At 47.2% G+C, this 16254-nt stretch overlaps 1 protein-coding gene across 3 annotated transcripts in view; it reads right to left on the minus strand.

Annotated features, from left to right (window-relative positions):
• Positions 1-3133: 3133 nt before the first annotated feature.
• BAZ1B (bromodomain adjacent to zinc finger domain 1B) overlaps positions 3134-16254 on the minus strand; it is a 90275-nt gene continuing 77154 nt past the window's right edge. For 2 of the 3 annotated variants that reach the window (XM_073315627.1, XM_073315626.2), the window contains 6 exons: positions 15542-15689; positions 13503-13650; positions 11236-11354; positions 7849-8000; positions 5720-5823; positions 3134-5034 (listed from right to left, as the gene is read on the minus strand). In XM_073315627.1, the coding sequence (XP_073171728.1) occupies positions 4668-5034; positions 5720-5823; positions 7849-8000; positions 11236-11354; positions 13503-13650; positions 15542-15689 (1038 nt within the window). In that variant the 3' untranslated portion in view covers positions 3134-4667. The remainder of the gene's footprint in view (positions 5035-5719; positions 5824-7848; positions 8001-11235; positions 11355-13502; positions 13651-15541; positions 15690-16254) is intronic. The other variant, XM_078849273.1, reaches the window with a different exon arrangement.

The raw sequence follows: 16254 nt of genomic DNA on the forward strand, positions 1-16254 counted from the left end.
TTCCAGAGGAGCCTCAGATAAGTCCAGCATCTTTGCTGGAGAAAGCATTCACACCTCCCCATTCCACCCTGAGATCCACTGGAACAGACTGGCAGGCTTCTACCATACAGCACAAGCCAGAGCCCCACTCACTGAGATTTTAAACTACAGCAAGCCAGGAAATTCAGTTCTTTCACAACAGAGCAACTCAGACTTCTTGTAAATATGTCATGTTTGGTCTCAGTACATATCATTGTAATCATAGAATATCAGGGTTGGAAGGGACCTCAGGAGGTCATCTAGTCCAACCCCCTGCTCAAAGCAGGACCAATCCCCAACTAAATCATCCCAGCCAGGGCTTTGTCAAGCCTGATCTTAAAAAACCTCAAAAGGAAGGAGATTCCACCACTGCCCTAGGTAACCCATTCCAGTGCTTCACCACCCTCCTAGTGAAAAAGTTTTTCTTAACATCCAATCTAAACCTCCCCCACTGCAACTTGAGACCATTACTCCTTGTTCTGTCATCAGCTACCACTGAGAACAGTCTAGAGCCATCCTCTTCGGAACCTCCCTTCAGGTAGTTGAAAACAGCTATCAAATCATAGAATATCAGGGTTGGAAGGGACCTCAGGAGGTCATCTAGTCCAACCCCCTGTTCAAAAGCAGGACCTATACCCAATTAAATCATCCCAGCCAGGGCTTTGTCAAGCCTGACCTTAAAAGCTTCTAAGGAAGGAGATTCCACCACCTCCCTAGGCAACGCATTCCAGTGTTTCACCACCCTCCTAGTGAAAAAGTTTTTCCTAATATCCATCCTAAACCTCCCCCCCTGCAACTTGAGACCATTACTCCTTGTCCTGTCCTCTTCCACCGAGAATAGTCTAGAACCATCCTCCCTGGAACTACCTCTCAGGTAGTTGAAAGCAGCTATCAAATCCCCCCTCACTCTTCTCTTCTGCAGACTAAACAATCCCAGTTCCCTCAGCCTCTCCTCATAACTCATGTGCTCCAGCCCCCTAATCATTTTTGTTGCCCTTCGCTGGACTCTCTCCAATTTATCCACATCCTTCTTGTAGTGTGGGGCCCAAAACTGGACACAGTACTCCAGATGAGGCCTCACCAATGTCGAACAGAGGGGAACGATCACGTCCCTCGATCTGCTGGCAATGCCCCTACTTATACATCCCAAAATGCCATTGGCCTTCTTGGCAACAAGGGCACACTGCTGACTCATACCCAGCTTCTCGTCCACTGTAACCCCTAGGTCCTTTTCTGCAGAACTGCTGCCGAGCCATTCGGTCCCTAGTCTGTAGCGGTGCATGGTTCCAAGTTGGTAAGTTCCAAGACAGTTGCTACAAAAACTAGGTTTGCATTTATTTAGCATTTTGCCTTTAAATGCAAGAAGGCATCAGGAGAAACCTAGTTTTTGCTAGGAAAGATTTGCAAGTGTAGCTGTACTGGCATATCTTCCAAGCACAGATGCAGCTTTTATACTGTCCATAAAAAGAAGTTTATATGGCTACAGCCTATACCTGGTCCCAAGTAAAAGAAGCTGTACTGGCAAAAGCACCTTCATGCTGGTCTGGGTCTACATGAGGACTTTTGCCAGTATAAAAATGGTGCCTCCCCACAAAAATAATCACACCCTGAACTGATAGTATAAACACCAGCAAAAGTTTCCAATCTGGCCCAAGATTTTAGTTTCTTCTGTTTATTCGAATGGGCAATTAATCACGGAGATAAGCCATCGTGTCCCAATCCGCATGGCTTCTGTGTAGATCTGCAGCATGACTCCTCTGTGTGTTAAGCAGTGTGAAATGTCCTCAGTGGCTAACTTCATTATCTGGAAGTCACGTTTCTTCAGACATGCCAAAGGGACGTGTCCTCAATAACATTGAAAATGAAGCTGTTGGGATCGTGAGAGCCAGACAAGCATTCAATGAAACTAGCGAGGAAGTTTTGTTCAAAGTACCAGCCAAATGATACTGTAAACTCCCCAGAAATTTCACTTTGGGGGTGGGGAAGCAAAGCGTTGCAGCCTACTGCACTTGTACAGTCATGGGAGTATCTGAGCAACTCACATTCTTTCATGTATCAATACCACTGAGGTAGGGAAGTGCTATTATCCCCATTTCACTGATGGGGATTGAGGACCAGAGTGATTTGCCCAAGACCCAGTTACAAGTCCAATGGCTGGAAGCAGAAGCTAGACAAATTCAGACTGGAAATAAGGCTTACATTAACAGTAAAGGTAATTAACTACTGGAACAGTTTACCAGGATCATGGTGGAGTCTTCATCACTGGCAGTTTTTAAAATCAAGACTGGGTTTTTCCCTAAAAGCTTTGCTCCAGGAATTACTTTGGGATAACTGCACCCTATGAATCTAGTCTCACAACAGTACCTTAATAACCAAGCCATGCCTTCCTCTCTAGCCTAAAAGGCAGTTTTCTTCAGAATTCTAGGTGCCTGAGAAGTAGCCTTGGTGGGAGCCTTCTCAGTCTCAACTTCTGGGCTGTTACACACCCCCAGCAATAAGAGACCGCACTATTTAAAGTTTTGAAAGTGACAGTATCAGACTCTTGTACAGACCTTGAACAGTTGCACATGAGGTATATTTCCTCCTACATATTAGTTCCACTCATCCAGTCTCCCCCTTTTCCCCAGCTCATTCATGGAACACGGGCAGTTGCTTTGTGAAAGCAGCCCCATTTCTCCTCAAGATGCCAACCATTCAGAAATGGGCTGCGATGGGGGGAGAGCCCTGCAGCGAGCACCACTCGGCTATGCATGGACTGGCAGCAGGAAAGGACTCTCTAGAAGCAGTTTTACAAACACAAGTACATAATGTTTATTTTTAAATTTCCAATTTATTACAAGTACAGCCCTTAGCAGAACCCCCTCCCCCCCCCGAATGACAATTATTTTTTAAAATAATGTACAGTTCCAAAGGGTTCGCTGTGTAGGAGCTACACAAGACATGGGGGTGCCAAACACAAGTGTCAATGCTAGTCCAGTGGGATAGGACGGCGGGGCTGTGGGGAGGAGAGAAGGAGGCTGGACTTCTGTTCTAGGCTCACAACAGTGACTAACAGCCCAGGACTGAACCAAGTGCTTGGTTTAAAAAAAACAAAAACAAATACACAACACTGGGCTGCCATCTTCATTAACCTTTTTATTCTCAAATCATAGGAGTTGCACCAGGTTCTTTTTTAATTTAATGATCAGTACAGAATAGCCACACAGCTATTTTGTTCCAATTTAAAGACATAATAAGAGGTTCAAACCCTGATTTTGTTAGACCAAAATCTGTCATACGGAGGGAGTGGCAAAAAAAAGTTTTGCTTAAACAGAAATCAATAACTCAAGTGGCACAAGGTGTTGGGGATTCATGACAGAGCAATGTCTCTCCCCCCAGCACAACCTATCTTTCCCACTAGTCAACCGCTGTATAAGTCAGAGTCTGCCCTTCTGCTGCATTACAGGGCATGGCAGGTGGGTTGGGGGGAAGGGAGGCTGAGTTAGGGGAGGTATTACTATAAAAGTAGACAGCAAATTAGAAAGGGATCAGTGAGACCTCTCCCCCCTCCCCAAACAAATCCCCCAGCTTAACTCCAGCTACTGAGAGGAAAACAGGAGTTTTAGAGGGAAAAATATAAAGCAAACACGTTTTCATATAAACTGTACTGTACATGTGCCAAAGCAAGACAAAGGTATCTTACAAGGTGTTCTTTATACAAGCTCACTGCTAGAAACAAGTGACTTAAACTAGAAAATTAATTTAAAAAGTTACATGGAACAAGTTTCTGCTGCTTCCCCTCCCGGGGTTTTCTACGGGATGTGTGGGAATGCCATGTCTCTGATATGCCTCTGGCATTTGGTTTGTCCACTCGAAGGGCTACATGATTATGTGCTGTTAAAGGTGAGCAGGGGAACCAACAGTCTATTCTTTGCCATGTCCAAGTGGACCGCTGCAGTCAGAAGAAAGGACAAGCTCCTCAGAGCACGACCTCAGGAGACCGCTCCCCCAGAAGAAACAGAGGAGAGAAGCAAGAGCACCTCAAAGCCATTTGTATTATGATGCTGGTGAAAGCCATATCTCCATAAATGTATGTGCTTGCTCACTCTACGTGTCCCTTCATTGGGGGCTCAAAATTAACACCATATAAATATACACATACAAGAACTAAGGGCCATTGGCCTGATCACACTCAGTCCTTCTGTGAAGCAACATGATCCCTCCCCATACTAGAGGAGGGCTGGTTTCACATCACAGGCAGCAGATCCCACAGCGCTCCAGTGTTGGCTGCTCAGCTAAAGGGGAAGGAAGCAGCTCCATTCCGAGAAAGCGGATAGTGCTCCAAACTGGAGGAGACTTCACACTCCCCTGTCCAATGAGGCTTAAGCCAGTTCTTCCGCTTGCCCTCCCACCTTCTTCTTCTAGCAGGACAATCCCATAAGAGCTTTATGTATTTTGCTGGAAGCAGTAAGTCACCTCTGCTCACTTGATGGATGGCCAAATACTTCAGGAAGATACAGAGAAATTACAAACTAGAACTGGTCATGGGAAAGGCTGGATTAATCAAGAAGTGTCTGCTGCTTCCTAAATCCCTTCAGACAGCCAAGCCTGCCGCCCAGCAGCACCAGAAGGCCTGCTCCAACTCTGTCTCCCCCCAGTCTCCCTGCTCCTCATTTCTTTCTCTTTCGCCCCCTGGAATGTTCAGTGGCCTCTGACTCACTGTCCCCTTCCTGCTCCTCTAGTCCCTGGCGCCTGGCAGAGGGCTTCTTGCGTTTTCTGCGTGAGTACGTATGGCCAGGCAAGTGTTTGTGCAGCATGTCAATCAAACACTGTTCTGTCTTCTCCAGGCAGGACAGTACGTGGCTCCCATTCTGATTGTAGTGCTCAGCATTGGAGAACACCTGTTTGATGTCAGAGAGGAACTCTAGCACAGAGCGATAGCTGCCACATGAGCACTTGCTCTGCATAGTCTGGAAGTCCATGGGGTTGCTGATGACCTCAAAGTAATCTTCAGCTTCCTCTGTGGTCACTGGCTCCCTGCCGAGGAAGGAGTCACAAAGACAGGAGAATAATTAGCGTCAGACACTGGTATTACCTAGATACTAGCAGGACACTCACAGAAACTGGCCATATCCACTGACACGGACCTGCAGCTCCCAGCACCACCACAATAAACCTTGATGCCTAGAGCCCTTTACAAGCCAACCAAACACCCAACATCCCCTGAGAGGTGGCCTGCTTACAGACAGGGAAACTCAGGCAGTTAAAGTGCCTTGCCTTTCACTGAAGGGAATTGCTGGCAAGGCTGAATTTGAACGCTGGAGATGACTATATCCACTAGAACATGCTTCCTCTGGAGGGAACTCTGAGTGGTTTTCAGGGGAGGCGGTGGAGAATACACTGCTCTCTTACCTCAATGCTTGGCCGCTTCCATTACTGTGCAGAGAAGGGAATGGGAGCACGTCACTCCCTAGCTTTAATCAATCTTGGCTCCCTCCATAGAAACTAGTCTCCAGAGACACTGAGCACAGGGGTCCCTAATGTAACAGACAGACCCACTTCTCTTTCTCTGTACTTATTCTGCTTCTAACACACCCAGGCCTCCAGGCCAGCAGCAGCCTGCAACCATGGCTACGTGCAGCCCTGAGGCTTAGCCAGTCCCACTGCACGAGCAGAGATCCAAGGATAGTTTACACAAGGAAGGAAGCTCTAAGTGCCTCACCTGAAGGGCCAGCTGAAGCGGTACTTGATGAGCTTATTGAGGATTTCCTCACACTTCTGCAGCTCCAGGTTCTGGCGACGTGAAGTCTTCTTCGTTTGAAGCACCTAACCACACAAAGTGGAGCAAACCATTAAAAGGAGAGGAACTGGCATATGATTTAACTGTAGCCAAAACAGTTCCCAAGGACTTGCCCACACTGAGGCTTGGTGAGCAGCAAGTCAGGGTGTGACTGTACCATGCACTAAGTCGCCATGAGGACCCTGCTACCATGCACTAAAAGTTCTCTAATGCACATCAGCAGGGTCGTCACAGTAACTGTGTGTGGCAGGCTAGTGCGCTGAACATTCACTCACACCCTAGCTCGCTCACTGCATGGACAAGCCCCAAGCAGAGGAAAGTGGGAGTAGAGTTTTCCTTTTCAATCCTATCACAAGCAGGTGCATCAGTGGGTAGGGGAGAAGTGATACTTCTGTGAAAACTGACGCTTAAGGCGTTCAAACCCCACCATCATCTCTGCAATAATCAAGAAGCAAACTGCTTGGCTGCGGGAGCTTTGATGCTAGCAGCCAAGAAATGCCATGGCAGCTTGAGTTACAAAATGGGAACCCTGTCCAAAAGCTCTCACAGGAATAGTTTACAGGCAGGCCTGTCCTTTTTCCAGGGGCAGGAAGCTTTTTCAAAGAGGTTCAAAGACAGCATGGTCAAAGCAAGTGGCCAAAGAATAAATAACAAATGGAGTATGCAAATCCCCCTCCTTACCCCCTGGGTAGACAGCATAAGACAGGCAAAGGAGAGGAAGAAAGCAGTTGTGGTGCCCTGTTAACAGGCCTGCAGCAGAGGCTACCATGCCATTTTAAATACCAAACAGCAGCTGATGGCCCCAAGCTTTGCTGTACTCGAGAAACAAGCAGTGCACAAGGCCAGCCATTTGCCTAGGGATTTGTAGGTGGTCAGCCACTACCGTACTGGCATCCCGCTCAGCTCTGAGCTCTGCAGGGATCACTGCATACAGATACATTGATATGGAGGGAACTGCAGTTCCCAACCTGGACCTAGGCTACAACTGTCAACAAATCAGATTTGTGCTGGGAAGAGGGGCAGGGAGCTAACAGGACCTGTCTCCTCAGCCCAGAGGGTTAGAGAGAGTGACAATATTTTACCAAGGTCCACAATTCCCAGCAGCCAACCATGTTGTTTAGATGAGACCATTCCTCACTCAAAGGTACCTCTAGTTGGCTATGGTGCCCCTCCCCTGATTTGGAGAGTATGCGAGCAAGCAACAAGAAAAGGCCAGCAGAAAAGGGGTCTCCTGTATACGTTAGCACAAGGCAACTACAGAACCACTAGCCATTCTTTTACCCAACCCCAGGCACCCTAATGCAGCAGGAGCCTGAGCCCCAAGCCTTGCACTCCAGCCCAAGACGCAACAGCTGTTGATGCTGGGCACTTTGGGAGGAGCTCCTATGACAGGCTATAACAGCAGTACTGTTAACACTGGTCACTAGATGTACAGCAGATCTGTGGGAAGCTCCTGCCACACCGCACCATGGTGCTAGAATGCCAATATCCCCACGTAACCCTAATGGCTACATCCCCAGGACAGTCAGCACAGAATCCCCAGCTCCGCCCTTCCCAGGATTGGCTCTATTCAAACACAAGGTTTTATTCATTAAATGTCAAGTGAAACCTAAACCAGCTAAATTATGTCCTGAAGGTTGGGGAGTGACCGTCCGGACAACAACTGTCAGAAAATAGGCCAAGCTCGGGGAGCGAGGGTCCGGCATTGCTGGCATTCTATCACCATCCCGGACCCCCTCCCCCCCTTCCCCCACCTCTCTGCACAGACATATGGATACTATTAAAAACCCTTTAACAAGCTGCAGGCCGCCTGCTAATCAAGGGGGACAATGTGTGAAAGCGGCTGGGGAAGGATGCCTGGCATATCTGTGCTCCGTTTGTGCTGGGCCCTTAAGGATACATGGCCTTTGTTAGGCAGACCTCAGTCCCGTATGGATTTCACAATACAATTCAGGGCATTTCTTTGAGAAGGGGAGGGGAAGGAAGTGTGACACCTGTTGAGTTTATAACTCATGAAGTGAGCAATCTCCTGGGGGCAATTTGGCTCTTACCAGCTCATCAATGTCTGCTCCGTTGACAGGTGTGGCCCGCTGCCGGGGTCCTCTGGTGGCATGCACTGACTGTTTCTTCCCTTGGTGCCTGCCTTGCCTGGAAGGGTACATCATTGTACTCTGCTTGCCCTTGGCTGCCTTCCTGGGTCTCACTGAAACAATCAGCCAGTTTTAAGAACAGGTTCACTTTTGGAGAGAAATCTGAGAGAGCCTCAAACCAAGGAGAGAGGATGACAATGGACAAGAGCCCTTCAGCCTCTTGGAGAGGTGATAACATTAGGAGCAGAAGCCAAGTCACTGAGATTGTCGCCATCACAAACACAATAGCAAAAAAATCTAATCTCTGCAGAGACAGTCACATATAACAGCAATAGTGCAACCATTCAAAGAAGAATCTGGTGCCCTGAGGAGTGGCCCCAGAGGGTTAAAACAGAGTTGCACCATCCCTGCCCAGTCGTACCAAAGCAGGGACGGTCACACTGTGGCTGGACAGGTGCTGCTTTTCACCAGTCTTTACTCACTTCTCGTACACTGAGTAAGCCAAGCAATCATAGGCCTTCTCCAGGTGAAGCAAATGTCCCCTTTCCAGAATGGACACTGATGGTTGGCAAGGATGTTACTCCTACTCATGGGTGACCACACACACACACACACACAGAGCTAGCAGGCCCTCTAGCTGGGAGGGGATTTGGATTTCTGAGGTCTTTGTGAGCAAGGTTCAGCTGTGGCAGTGTTGAAGCAGAAATGTCCTAGTACTAAAATCCTTATACCCCCAAGCTCTCGAAGGATGCCGGGGGCGAGTGGGGGGTGAGTTAAGCCTTGGAGATAACTTACACCTTCCTTTGCTGTTCAGACCAGAAATGTGTGGGAATCCCTTGGTTTCCTGTTGTCCACTTGCTCACTGCCAGAGAGTGTGGATGGCTGAATGGGTGCCTTTACAGGCATTTACAAGTGGCCCACACAATGGGATAAGCCAGTTGCTAAGTCCCCCTGAAAAGCTAACTGTGTTCACAGTGGGTGTCGAGTTACTCTGGCAGGGAGCTGCTCCAATTGGTAAACAATGGAATTTTATTCCAAACATTGGGGCTGCTGCATTATGTTCCAGATAAATGTTTTTGCCCATTTGTCAGCCTGCCTGTCACCATTTTAAATGGAGGGAATGCAAGTGTGGTGACGAACTGTCTCCGGTCTTAAATTTCTCCTGCGACCCCTGTACATTGAGTGTACGTTGGCCTTTCTTCCCGAGCAAGCGCCTTCCACCTGGTCATAAATGCATACGAAAGCCATGTCCAAAATGCAGCAGTCCTTCACTTGTGGCCTCTAATCCGTCCCTGTCCAATAAATCATCTTGTCAGGCTCCCTGCAGGAGCAGCGTGTGTCAGGGCAGTGGGACGTCTGTATACTGTTGCTCCTGCTTGTGTGTCAAGTTCACAGCATGTGTTAAATGTCTGACAATCCAACATTCTATATTCTATCCTCAGGATAAACGCTGCACAAGGATTAACTGGAACTTCTCCACTAAAACAAAAGTTTTCCACTATGACCTTTCCATGCTAATGCCCTGTAAAGCTGGGGGTTGAGTTTAATGCTTTATTTTTAGAGACAGTAACCCTCTTTTGCTATTGTCTGAAAACCCTCGCTTTGGTCCTGGAACTGGAATGCATCAAGGGCTGAACATACTTCAAGTGTGGACATGGATACTCCAAAGAACAAAGAGCAATCTATATCAGAAGATCAAGGAACACCCCAAAAATTAAACAAAATGGAAAAATGTGTAAGGCCTGAACCAGCCAGCTGGAGCTCAGTAGTACAAAACACTCCCAGGCTAGAGACAGTTGGGAGAACATATACAAATCCCCTAGGTCTCGGTCACTTAATTCCATCACCAGCTTTAGCTGAAGGGTTTGGTCTGAAGCTACAACTTTCAGTCAATGACGGTTCAGCTGAAAGCAAATGGTGTGCATGTGCATTTCAGGGATCTTTCCAGTTCATGCTTCCTGATCTATTCCAGCAGGGCAGCGTCAAAGTCCCCAAAAACAAAAAGGAGGTGGAGCGTGGCAGGAAAAACTTTTGGATTTGGGGTGGAGAAGCATTTGTTTCACTTAGTCTGGAATGCCGTTCTGAACCCTGGTGGGTGAAGTAATATATTTTACTGGACCAACTTCTGTTGGAGAGAGAGAGAAGCTTTTGAGCTTAAAACAGAACCCTTCTTCAGGTCCTCGAAAGCTTGTCTCACCAACAGAAGTTGGTCCAATAGAAGACATTACCTCACCCACCTTGTCTCTCTATTATCTTGGGACCCACAGCTACAACACTGTACACGTTTTGAATCCTGTGACTTTATTTCACTCGGGGCTTGTCTACATTAGTGGCTGGATCAACGGGCAGCGATCGATCCAGCGGGCGTTGATTTATCGTGCTTAGTCTAGACGTGATAAATCGACAGCCGAGCATTCTCCTGTCGACTCCGGTACTCCACCAGGGCTAGAGGCGCAGGCGGAGTCGACGGAAGAGCATCAGCTGTCGACTTACCACAGTGAAGACACTGTGGTAAGTAGTTCTAAGTACGTTTACTTCAGTTATGTTATTCACATAGCTGAAGTTGCGTAACTTAGATCGATTCCTTCCCTCCCCCAGTGTAGACCAGGCCTCAGCGTCCTGAGAAAGATCAATCTCTGAAGACAGTTACTACAGCCCTATTAGAAGCTTCCCTGTCAATGTCTGTTCAGTTCGGAGAGAACCTGACTCATACTACAGCCTGGACAATAGTCACTTCCTGTAGAACAGCCAGTGTCAAGTGAAGGTGAATTTTAATAGCGTACAAAGGGAACCTCATGACAACAGGCAAGAATTTAACTCCCCACCCCTAATCCCAAAACAAGATAACTTTTAGTTTTGCATTTAAAAAAGTAAGTTTTGGGGTGGTGGAGGAAGAGAGACAGCATTCTACTGCCCAGGGACAGCAAATGTTGAAGAGTAAAAAGGCTATTAACAAATAATCAATCATGCTGCTTGCTAACCCTTCACTGCTGCAGGCCCCTGCTGACAGCTTAGCAGCAGTTTTTATGGCATCAGCTGTGTATCAAGAAGTGTGGATCCTTACACTGGAATGCGAGCATGCTCCCACTCCTTTGAGTTGACGTAGTATTTAAACTGCTGCAAGGACAGTCTCAGTCCTGAAGTAGCAAGGGGACCGAAGGCAGTCGATTCCCAGTTCTCCACAAATGTATCATGTCTGCAGCCTTCTCTGAAAAGGGCCTCCTTACACATCCATGTGAGAACCCAACCTCTTCCTCAGATAGGACACAAAGCCTCTGATAGGATACATGACAAAGATGGAACAGACTACAGCTGAGCCCACATGATAACTTGTAGCTAAAGACTTACATTTCAGTCCAGCAACCTCATAATCTTCTTCCTCTTCTTCATCCTCCTCAGCATCTTCCTCATCTGGGCCTACCTCGCCCTCTTCAGCCTCCTCTTCAGCAGAATCTTCGGTATAGTTTCTAAAGGCAAGAAAATTAGTTAGATGTCAGACTCTCTGAATAAACTAGCAGAGCCTGGCTAGCCTTGACCCTGGGAGTTTCACTGCATGTTTGTTCATACACACAAACTTGCTGACCACCTCAATCTAAAACAAACATTTGCTTCAAATTGCTTCACACTATAGCAATCTGTTCTTTTTCAGCCAAGATATCATGTTAGAGTTATGGCTTAGATGGCACTTTCAGTCTCTTGCTACTTTCCAGGCTATCACTTTGGGGCTGACAGATTTCAGCCCAAATGCTAAAAACTTTCAACAGCTGAATACATGTGCAGAGAGAAACCGCTCTGCTGCTGTTCCACACATCTCGGCAATATGTTACCGATAACTACATTTAACGCTGTTTGCAGTGTAGTTATTCCTCAGTAAGGACAAGTGCTCTGGGGTTGGAGGAAGAATGTCAGGATACCACACTGATTGTATGCAGTCCGCTTGCTCATGAGGTACAATGCTACTGATGCATGGGAAGCATCTGAAACATGCAGTCACTACCAGCTTACACTGTGCAAGTGCAATGCAGCCAAGGTGGCCCTACCAGACTCTCCACACATGTGGTCAGCCAGTTCTTCCTCAACTCTCCTCCCTCCAAACCCATACTAAGTTTGTTCGAACAGGAGATGTAACATGAGTGCACAAGTGGTAGTGGAGCAAAGAAAGAAAGGTGGCGGCCAGCAAACATGGTCATATCGGAGAAGCCCCATTAAAGGGCTGCTCAAGAAGTGTTTGGGAGGAGACAGGGAGAGAAGAGTGTCTCCTTCCCTACTCCATCTCACAGCAGTGCCACTTTGCATGCCCTCCGTGGAGCAGAGCTGATTTAATGCGCTAACAATCAGGCAGACATCACAGTTACGTTCCCACCTTTACCGAGCAAAGCACTGAGGGTACACATGCACAGATGTCATAAAATGACAAGTTCTGGTTCGCACAGTGAGTCTGACCCTTTACATACATCTAATTCGGGGTAACAATTATAACAAAAAACAGGAACAGAGAACAATATGCACGTGCAGGAAGAGACAGAGGTATGCTTGCTGTGGAGCTACAATTTTGAATTTTCTGCCTTGCATGAGTCAAGTGTCCATCATTAATTAAATGGAAAAAGACTAAGTTCATGCAACACTAAGAGCTGGAGGGTGTTCCAAGGCCAACATTCTCTCCCATTCTATTCTAGCTGGGAAGAATAAAGTAGTAAATAGATAAGACAGGTGTTACTCCACCTGATGGCTCACATCCAGGAGCAAAGCAGCTTGCAGATGACTCTGACACATCAAAGCAACTGTGATCTCATGCTAGAACAGCTGTGTTAAAGCCTTGCCATTTCAGAACAAGCCTGATAAACTCCTTTCAAACCGTGCCCAGAGAGTAATTAATACTGTTAGGCCCATATACCACCTGCATATGACAGTCTAATATACTTTGTATCACTGGTCTGGAGGGAAGGCTGGCTAGAAACCTATTCTTCAGGTGGTAGTTGGTAGTCTCATCCCTCTGGCATAAGTGAAAATGCAAACCACAGACAGTTATGATTAAAAGAGGAGAGAAAGTAGGTATCAAGTCTTGAGTTCAAAGGTGAGTGACATCTGGCTATCATGGTGTAAACAAACAAACATTTATGCTCAACATTGTTCTCTGCTAAGTAGCAGACTATGGGCTCAATGCCTCTCTCTTTTGGATGGACAGGAAGTTCAGGCCACTTCTGAGAGCTCACCTCAGCTGGAAGTCAGAAAGGACTGCAGTGCTAGGAAGCATGTTCCTATGAGCAAGCAGCCAGACTCACTGCTCAAAGGAGCTGAAGCACCAAGTGAGTTTCAGCACTAATAGCAGCCCTTTATTACTGCAGAGACTTTTTTCCACTGCTACAGTGAAGTTATTTACTCCCCTCAAAATGTCATGGGTCACTACAACACAGGTGCTCTAATGTAAGAGCAGCCTGAAAAGATCGCTCTGCTATTGTTCAAGTGCCATCAAGTAATCTAGGTATTTCCCTCCTCTAAAAGCAGTTACTGATTAAGGACGAATGCTTTGGTCTCTTTGTGAAAGACTCCTTAGTTCTCAAAGCCTGATTAGAATTCCTCCCCAGCGAAAGCAGCAGGAGAAAGGAGGGTCTCACCTTCCCCGGGAGCTGCGCCTGGCGGTAGAGGGCTGGCAAGCTGGGCATTGCCACTCGCCATCTGGTATCTCGTAGAGTGCTGGTCTCAGACAAAACAGGTGGAAGGCTTTGTTACACTCATCACACAGGATCAGCTTGTCATCCTCACCTACGAGAGGGGAGAACTTGCATGAAGTTTAGTAGCACAGCTCTGCTCACCCTGTGCAGAAGCAGCTACCAATACAATGGAGAAAGGGACAGAGGTGGAGGGCCACAAAAACTCCTCAAACGGTATTGCAGCCTTTTAAAACCTATGGGAGTTTCCCGGCCCTGTTGAGTCTGGCTTTGAACAGCACAGCGCAATTACCCAGTAGGAATGCTGCCTCTGTGCTCCTCACTAACTTGAGCGAAAACCTATTTTGAGCCAGCTGCTTAGTAAAAACAAGAACTTCACAATGTGACTCTCCTCCCTACACCTGAAATTCTAGTTCTGTCAAATCAAGCCAATTGGACCTAGGTGGGTGCCTTTGGACTCAACTAGGGCACCCTCTGCCAGCAATGGACAAACAGTTTTTGCAATGCTTCAGAAGATTGCCCGCAGAAGGGATGCACTTCAGCTGTTCAAGAGGACATCTCACTCAGTCCTCCCAGCTTCCTCTTTCTACTGATGCTTAGTTCCCAAAGGCTAACCTAAAAGTGCAAAGGTAATTAGCATGAGCCCCTGGCAAACTAGGAGAGAAAGTCTGTGTGGAAATAGAACCTTTGCTGCCCCCACCTCCCATGAGCATTTCAAGAGAGATCAGCATCTTCCAGTGCACAAATTGAAAACAAGACAAAGTTACAATGAGGTGCTCTGTGCTGCCAGGCTCTTCTCTAAGGGTAGAGAAATGGCTGTTGCCTGTGCACACCTCCCATTCAGAGCACATCGTGGCAGGGTGACTGCTGGTGACTCTCTCCCTACATTCCCTCCCCCATAACCCTCCATTTACGTAGCTCCCCTTTGCAGATTTTCCCCTGTATGCAAGACATGGTATAAAGGTGGACTCCTCTGGCCCAGGTCACTTTCCTCCTCCACTTGCCCAAGTAATAATAGTTCAGGACATGGGACCTCACCGCTCTGCCTACCCTCACATGAAGCGCAACAGCCAGGAGTTGCTCTCTCCCAGCTCCTTCTCTTCCACCCCCATCAACCGCTTCCTAGAGCAGAGCATAGGTTGATGGTGGATAGCCTCACTCAGCCTAATCCCACCTTGTTCTCCCCTCTTCAGTTGTGGGGAGCAACCAAGAGATAGGTGCAACTCAGAAGGCCCCTAAAAATCCAAGACTGAAAGTGTGTGATGTGAATACAGACAAGACAATAATTGTTTTCAGGCAGTCTGCTTTGACCAAATGGAAGAGCACTAACAGAGGGCATATATAAATAGCTCTTAGCATGCAGCAGCTTCACCTATCATCACAGAGCCAAGTTACAGTGCATATTAGAAATATGACAGTTTCATTTAACCACAAACACTTGTGAGAGTTATTTCCGTCAGAAATGCTGAACTCAGAGTAAGCCCCAGGTTTGTGTAGGATGGCATGCACTCTGGATATGAAATGAAGGCATGACTGTTCCCAGAAGGGTTTGTTATTCTGAAGAGGCACTTTCATACGATAGGGACTTGTATCCAGGGATCCAATATTTAGAACACAGAACTTTCATAAACACAGAAAGACACAGGGAACAGCCCTCTGATGATGTGCAAAGCTAAGACTGACCTAGTGTACTGCAGAGAGAACCAATGATAATATCTTGGCGTGCAGGAGAGGCTATGGAAATCACAGTCCTGCAGCGTTCCGTAAGTTTGTAAGTTATATAAAGATATTTAATTTGACTTTCGGTCTTAGGGCTCCTGGACATGTGCGTTTCTGCTTCTGAATGAGTGAATCCTGATGTTCAGAACGAAAGCGCAGCCAAGAGCAGGGTGTGGTGACTCACTAGAGGAGCGTGCTGCCCAGGTGGCACATGACAGGCACCAGCGCTCCCCACTGTTAAGCAAGCTTGGGGCTGGAATCCATACCTTTCTTGCGACACACTTTGCACCTGGCATTCTCTGCCGACATATCCCATTTGATACAGGCATCCAGCATCCCAAGCAGCACGTGCATGCGAGAGAAGGTCTGGGCCTCCCGGATTGCTGTCTTCCACTTCTCCACCGCTGAAGCAACCTGCAGACAGAACTAAGATTATACCAAAGCACAGGAACACAGCTCACTATAACTTGAAGACTTCTTCCATCTTTTAGTTGGGGCACTTGTCAGCCATAATTCAGCTATTGTATTTTCTACCTTCTACAGAGCGCCTCAGTCCTCTTTGAGGCTTACCCTCTCACCAGCCTCACTGGGCCAGACATCTTGTTCATAACACTACGGACCTTTTGTGCTTCATGACCAGCCTGAAACAACCTACACAAACTGCACTACATTCTTTACTTTGAAAGTCTAACCCAAATACTTGTCAGTCAAAGAAAATAAACGGCAGAATTTTAGCCCCATTAAAAGTAGGATGAAAGTTAAAAGGCAGCTGGCAGGCATTGTTCAGGTCATGACTGCCGAGAACAGCCTGTGCTGCCCTCCAGTGGACACTTGAAGAGCATTCATGTCTGTCAGCAAAGATCCATTAAACAGTTTGCCCTAAGAGCTGTTTAGTTGACAGGTGGGTGACTGGCTGATGTCACTGTCAGCTTTGACAAGCAAAGCATTCCAGGCCCCAAATACAAGAACAGTTATTTTC

The sequence above is a fragment of the Lepidochelys kempii genome, chromosome 17, assembly GCF_965140285.1.
Source record: "Lepidochelys kempii isolate rLepKem1 chromosome 17, rLepKem1.hap1, whole genome shotgun sequence".
Classification (NCBI taxonomy): Eukaryota; Metazoa; Chordata; order Testudines; family Cheloniidae; genus Lepidochelys; species Lepidochelys kempii.